The sequence below is a fragment of the Sinocyclocheilus anshuiensis genome, unplaced genomic scaffold, assembly GCF_001515605.1.
Source record: "Sinocyclocheilus anshuiensis isolate Anshui unplaced genomic scaffold, SAMN03320099.WGS_v1.1 scaffold508, whole genome shotgun sequence".
In the NCBI taxonomy this organism is placed as follows: Eukaryota; Metazoa; Chordata; class Actinopteri; order Cypriniformes; family Cyprinidae; genus Sinocyclocheilus; species Sinocyclocheilus anshuiensis.
The window spans coordinates 1762726-1770596 of NW_015555744.1; the positions used below are offsets into that span (position 1 = coordinate 1762726).

Below are 7871 nucleotides of genomic sequence, written 5' to 3' on the forward strand. Positions count from 1 at the left end.
TTTAGAGGTGCCCACGATAACAATATCGTGCATATTCATTACCGTGATATATCGCATTACCGAATACCGGCACAAGTCTAGTATGTACACACATCCTCGTACCTCACCGCTCCAAACTTAATGCAGGAAAGGTGAACATTCCTGCATCATAACTTGGACTGAAAGAGGAATGTGTAGAAAGTGAGCATGTCTCCAAAAACCTTGTTGAGCTGCAGGTTTAATGACTGTATTTTTTATTGATTTATTTTTTTTACAGAAATTATGTTTTGATTTATGTATTTGATTATTGAGCTGCAGCTTTAGGCTCACTTAAGTGACTGCATTTTTTTTCATTTAGAAGGATTTTTTTCTTTTTTTTACAGAAAAGAAAAGATGTTCTGATTATTGTTGAGCTGCAGGTTTAGGCTCACTTAAGTGACTGCACTTCATTTAATTAAGAAGAATTCAATTATTTATTTTAATTATTTAGCCTGACATGTTTACTGTTCCAAAATGTTCTACGTTTCTTAAAAATAAAATGTATTGTGTTCAGTGGAAAATAAAGTTGTTGTTTTTTACCCAGACATTTAAAAATAACATATTTAAGAGCTGTAATCGCAATACCGTGATATTTTTATCTAAGGTTATCATACCATCAGAATCTCATACCGGCCCATGCCTATGGGCGGGTATATGCAAATGTTGGGGGCGTAACTATTAGTGATCCCGACTGTAACGTCACAGTCGGTGTTATGTTCTGATTCGCCTATTTTTCAGTGGTCTTTTGCATGCACGAGATTTACATAAGAAGGAGGAAACAACGGTGTTTGAGGCTCACGGTATGTCATTTCCATGTACAGAACTGTTATTATTCAACTATGCAAAGGTAAATACAATTTTCAGTTTTCCATTCTATGGCACCTTTAAAGTGTTTAAGCTTCGTGGTAATGGATGTACCTCAGTTTCTTCCTCGATTTTGGCTCCTTCTGCTTGTAGGAGTGCGAGGAGTGTGTCCAAGGGAGTGTTTCCAGATCTGTCATCTTGAGGGGACAGAAAGAAAAGCAGAATGTGTTATAATTAAGATGTTTGAAAAATTGTGACAATAAAATACTGCCTTCCTAGCTCAAGCAGTAAAGCATGGTGCTGGCAAAGCCAAAGTCATGGGTTCAATTCCCAAAGAATTCAACGCAAGTCGCTTTGGATAAAAGTGTCTGCCAAATGCATTACTGTACATGTAAACAATATATAATCTGTTACTGAAATAATAATTTCAGACTTGTTTTAGTCTGAAAAGGTATTAAACATGTTAGGGATAAAGGAAAACGGCACCTTTTGGCTTTAGCCATTGTGCAACATCAAAGGCAGCAATATAAATCTGCCAACTTGGTGTGCTTGCCTTAAGTAAATTTGCTAAGGCAACAACAGGGTGTGTTTCACCTTTCAGGAGCCATGGATTTCACAGTACAACTGGACACGCCTGTCAGAAATTCTCAGAGGTCAACAGACATTTGCGTCAGAGATGTATTTAATGTATTAATATGCTTAAATTACACAACTTTTTACATAACAGCAATTTATTATCAAGAGTAGTGTTGTCACGGTACCAACATTTCAGTATTCGGTACCGATACCAGTGAAAATCCACGGTTCTCGGTACCAATTTCGGTACCAAAGCAAAACACAAAAACATGCTAATTGAACAACATTTTTATTAATAACGTTAAACAAAAATTAAATGTACAAAACCAATGCCATTCTTCATACTTATTTAAATTGTTTCAAGTTTTTCCACAAGTAATAAAAGTATGAAAAAAGTAAACAAGTTTCACCCAAAAGTTTAGTCAGTTCTGCTGCCGCTGAAAAACATCTGTAAACTGTTGTCTGTTTTAGGGTTTGCTGGTGTGTTTCAGGATCTTCCTCAGTCTGCAGCTGTAAAAGGAAAATATAATATACTTCAGTAAAGCAATGGGCTGAGTCTGACCAAATGCAACATTAGCGCCATCTGCTGTCAGAGAGTGAAAGTGCGCTTTCATACAGAGCATCTCTCACATGTTCCGCCATCTGCTTCTCATCCACGCTTATTTACGTCAGAGTGCGCACGCGTCTTTCATGCAGTGTTGCCAACTTAGCAATTTTGTTGCTAAATTTAGCAACTTTTCAGACTACCCTAGCAACTTAAGAAAAATATGCAGAAAAATGGAAAAGGTGGTAGTAATTTTCCAGGACATTATCCGTTATCCGTTGTAACCCGAAAACACAAAATACAATGCGTAATTAAAAATGCAGGTACAAAAACCTGTGGAAAAATCAATCCAGAAAATTCCTTCATATCAACACAGTAGATTGTGCATTATTTTTGTACTTTTCTTAAGAGTGCAGCATACTAACTAACTACTAATAAACTGCTTTAAAGTATAAAACTTCAACTGTAATCGTTCAAAAATGTGTACGATTTCGATAATTCAATGGATTTAAAAATGTTTTATTTATATTTTAATATTATATTATCAAGTCAAGTTGAGCTTTATTGTCATTCTGCTGCATGTGGGTTACCTAATACCGGCACAAGTCTACATACGAGTAAATAATAGATTAAAACTGTCGGACATCTCAAACTGCATTTTGACAGCTTGTAATTCATTACCTAAAGGCCACTTTCCCTCATATGCCATTCCATATCAGTCTAGCTCTCTTCGCTGATTTACATCTATTTACATTTATTTTCCTGACAAAAAGTGTCATTATGTTTTGTTGTTGTTGTATTAGACAGTCCATAATTCTAAATGTCGTCCAACCACTTAACAGGCTGCTCTTGCCATGTTTACCACATTACTACTAAACTACAACACTCGACTCTGCTGAGTAATGCTGTGTTTCTTTACTAGTCAAATAATAGTAAATACTGTAAGCTGTCATTTACTGTTTATCATTGCACTTGTTTTCCTGGTAGCAAACGCTTTTTAATTTTAATTAATTACATTAGCCAGTGTACACTGCGAACAAATGATGCAACAAAACCTGAATGCTCCCTTTATAATCAGTAAGACCAATGCCTTTTTTCTGTCCTCTTTTGAATGACAGGCTACGATTGACTCATTGCTTGTTCTTAAACAGTCAGCTGATATACTGCTAATTAAAACTGACTCCAGATCAGCCCAAAACCAGCAATATCTACTTCTATTCACCGTATTTAGCCCCGCCTCTTTTCAGCACTGCACTGCTTCAAACATTACAATATTCATGATAACTTTTGTTAACTCTACAGTAAGTAAAGCCACTTCACCAGCTGTGCGCTTGTTTTTCTTGCACATATAATACAACAGAATCAGTCACAGACTTATCAACTGTACGAATCAGCATACTTGACTAGAGATCTACATGCTTCAACAACAAACTGAGCCTGACAGTAAACACGACCTAAAAACTGTTCCTCTTATGAGACTGATGAAAATGGAGCAGGAAAGAAAGGAAGGGCTGGGCCTTTTAAATAAAGGTTTGTGTTTAATACACTAACGCAATCACTAATGTGCTATTAATGCGGGATAAAGTAACACCACATTAAACTCCAGATGAAACCGTTTGGGCTGATTTAGAGACAGAAAAGTGTGGCCACCTGAATGACATCTGTTTTTCCAAGTTAACAAGTGCCCACTTCATTACTTTTCAACTACCTTATTTACAATTTTAAATGTGAATTGCAGAGCAAATAAAACTTCTGCCCAGAATAAAACCGTTTTTATGCACAATGACTCATCAATTTTGCCCATTCTCGACTTCTATTTCCCAATCAGACATTGGTGAAGTGCACATGCACATACTACCATACTACAAATGGGCACAATATGCAAATTTTCCGGTACATTCGAAATACCCAAATGACCCATTTTATTTGCCTAAAGAAACATCATACAACAAAGCACACTGCTTGAAATACTGTATCCCACAATGCATTGCTTGCATTTCATTGCAAACATCCCGCAGATCATGAGACTGCTATCGGTCTACAGCCAGCTCGGCTTACTTTGTGCTCTATGCAAGTGTGTGACAGAGCAGACAAAGAGAGAAAATACTGAATGTGTGTGTCCATGTGTGTGGGCATACTCCTTCCCCCTCTCCAAGCCCTATTCCTGACATTGCTCAGGGCACAAAGCCACACTGTTACTGCCGAGATCTGCTCCACAGCAGCATCAGAATGGGCCGTCACGCTGAAACACCCCCACGGAGCTGCTCCGTTGTTATGGCTCAGCTTTGGGAATGGGGGTGGCGGCGGGTTAATGTACACACAGGATCCTCACCACACAATTTAGCCTGAAGACTAGGGCTTTTGTTTATCTGGGTCAAGTGAACGGCTGACTGGCCAGCCTGCCGGCAACCCTGTCCAGATGCACTGGCACTGCTGCTGCTCAGATCCAGTAAATCCTGTTGGGCTGAATGTGAAAAAATGTGAAGGGCTGCAAGTGAAACATACATGTAAACAAAAGCCAGTTTCACAAGTAAACTCATCTTATCTTATGTCAATCTGAAATGTAATACTGCAACACTGATCCACATATTTTAAATAAGTAATTAAATAAAAATATGTATTTTTTAAATAAATATTTTTTAGCCTTTTGACAATATCAACTTTCATATTTAACTTCGTATTTAATTACACAAAAATACTGAATGCGAGTGATTTCCACCCATTCAGAGGAACACTATTTCAATTTAGATTAATATTTATCGGTTTACTATCTAAATATAAATACATTTTTTAGCCTTTTTACAATATTTCATATACATCTTGATATTTATGTTTTTATACTTAAAATATTGAATGTGGGTGATTTCTAACTAAATACATGAATTATAATTTAAGAAAGAATGTTTTTGAATTATTTCCATGTATATTTCAATATAACAATAAATATTAACAAACAGCAATATTTACTTTTTTAGCAATATTTTACTGAAACTTCTAACACATGAAAGATATGCTATCTTTCGAAAGTTTAGCAGCAATAATATTTTTTAAATGTTTTTGAAAAAAGTATTTTATGCTTACCAATGCTGAATTTAATTGATCAAAATACAGTAATATCGTTAAATATTATTACAAATGAAAAAAATTCAATTACAAAGATACTTTTTATCAATATTATGCATCCTTTCTGAATAAAAGTATTTAAAAAATGTACTGATGCCACACTTGAACAGAAGTGTACTGCAAAACTAGTCTAATGACACTTCACAAAACTTAAAATGGCACAAAAGCTCATACATTTTTTTTTTTTTTTTTAAATCACATTTTAAACAATACACAATGAATACTTCATTTATAACCCAGACCTGTTCTACACCACAGATCCAATACTAGATCCAGCTCCGAGAGAGTGGGAGATGGCCAACTCGTACTTTAGTTCCAGTATACACCATAAGTCAAAACCTAAGCCAAATGACACTGAGTGTACAGATGGTAAAATGAAACGTGTGTTAGTCCGCTGTTTGGAATCAGCTTCCAGGCAACCGCCGCGTCACAAAGAGTAATCAGTGACAGCGTTTTATTCATGATATCAGCACACACACAGTGCAGAGGGGCATGGAGGGATGCTGAATACCATTCCCTGTTCTCTTTAAAGTCACAGATCCTTCTCAGCTGTGACAGTCATCTGCTATCATTTAGTTCTGCCCACTGTTTCCATGAGGAAAAGACATGTAGGGGGAAGTGGTGCATACTTAGTGCACAAAGCCTAAGAATTTGTGAAAATTACAAGTAGAACCTGAAAAACAGGTCCTTCAGGGGGTTATTTTATAGCTGGAAAAGATGACTAAGTTCATATGTTCACATGCCACAGCAACATAAACACCTAGAGGGACGCTTCACACATTTACATTGTTTTCACTGCAGCTTTTCAAAATTACATATTGTAGAAATAGTCCCAGGTCTATAAAGGACATAACCTCAACATACAAAAGTTTGTAATTGTAAGAGACATATGCTACACAGAAAGGCTACATGTTACATTTTAATCCCAGTATTTTACCTAGAGTGGACTTTCGCAGCTGATAGGCCTCAAACAGCTCCTGTAGGCTCCGGTACCGACTGGTCAGTTCATTCTTTTGGTGGTCAAGTCTTGGCTGCAGTTTAAGGTTCTGCTCAGCCAGAAGACGGTTACTAGCCAGGGTCATCTCCTTGTTCTGCTGTAGTCCTTTAATCTGAGAAAACACAAGGAACATGTTAACTCAATAAACAGTGAGTATATATACATTTCAACATAGATTACCATTTAAAAGTTTTGGATCAGTAAGATTTTTTTTTTTTATTTAATACCTTTGTTCAGCAAGGACATATTACATTGATTAAAAATTACAGTAAAGACTTCTACATTGTTACAAAAAATATATTTCAAATACATGCTGTTCTTTCGAACGTTCTATTCATCAAAGAATCTTGAAAAAAATTAATACTATCTTAGTTTCTAAAACAATACTAAGCAAAGTTTTCAACACTAATATAATAATAAAAAATAAAAAAAGTTTCTTGAGCACCAAATCAGTATATTACAATAATTTCTGGATGATCATGTGACACTTTAACATCACAGGAATAAATTACACTTAAAAAATCAAATAGATAACAGTTATTTCAGGGCTCGCAAAATCGCTAGCCCAACAACGCATTTTGGTAGCCCGAATGGAAAACACAATAGCCCCGGGGGGCTATTGTGTTTTCCATTCGGGCTACCAAAATGTATCAGCACTCTGCCCGACGGGCTATCTTGAACAGTGATATAAAATCCCTTTCTTTATTTGCGTTGTTCACTAGCTTGTAGGGGTAAAACGGATGATAGTTGATCGTTTGCACGTGTTTCTAAGTCTTGCTGATTTAAACATTCAAGTGTTTTAAACCATTCACGACCATTCGGAGCTGCGCGCACTCATTCAAAGCACGCACAGAGAGCCGCGTTTCAGACAATGCGCCCACACAGAATTGATTTCTCTTTCGCATATCCTTGCATCTGAATGAGCACATACACACAAAATGATCTCAAAATAACTGTCTCGGCAAGTATTCTTGTAAATACAGTCGCTTATGTCTTAAGTGAACGTAAACAGTGGTAAAATAAATCTCAAGTGCATCATTATATTGGATCCGTGCATTTGGTCTTAAAGGGGCAGCAGCCTATAAATACCTGCTGTTCCATAAGCGCCACCTGCTGTCAGAGAGTGACATTTGCATCTCATTCACAAAGCATTCTGTTTTTGCTTCAAATTTAGAAATTATACAATCTAAATAACATGTATTTAGCATCTTTGTTTGGATCATGATTAAAATGCAGTGGTTGCCTCTGATTTTAAATGGAAAAAGCACAGCCAAAGCCTTAGTTTGTTTATATGAAGAGATTTATTTTATTTGTATTATTTAATTATTTTATTTGGGATTTGTTTAAAATTTTCAATTTAGTTTAATTATTTGACATATTTCAATTTCACAAAGAAATGTGCAGAATTTTGTTGGCGAAATAATAATAGGACACCTTTTCCATTTATAATTTGTCTTAAATCTCATTTTGTTAAAAAGAACAATTGTGAGAAAATTGTATTGTGAAATCAGTATCGTGGATCGTATCGCATTGTGAGTTGAGTGAATCGTTACATCCCTATATACTACTAGTTTTTGCTGTGGTATCAAAGAAGTATTCTGTTATTTAAATAATAAAGAACCATTTGCTGATTATCAATATACAGTTGAGTATATTTTTTTTTCAGGATTCTTTCACGCACAGCGTGAGTGAATCACCGCGCGCTCTCTCTCAAAATACGTAAATGTCTTCAAATCACCACATCACGTCTGCACTATAAGCGAGCTGCACGCTGCACAGTTGACACAGGAATTGTCACTTGCACAATCG

At 36.0% G+C, this 7871-nt stretch overlaps 1 protein-coding gene across 1 annotated transcript in view; it reads right to left on the bottom strand.

The window, feature by feature from the left end:
- Window positions 1-7871, bottom strand: part of LOC107673398 (vacuolar protein sorting-associated protein 37B-like) — a 16768-nt gene that overhangs the window by 4412 nt on the left and 4485 nt on the right. The window contains exons 2-3 of the mRNA XM_016466974.1: window positions 6003-6174; window positions 937-1019 (exon numbers count right to left, since the gene is read on the bottom strand). Of these exons, the coding sequence (XP_016322460.1) occupies window positions 937-1019; window positions 6003-6174 (255 nt within the window). The remainder of the gene's footprint in view (window positions 1-936; window positions 1020-6002; window positions 6175-7871) is intronic.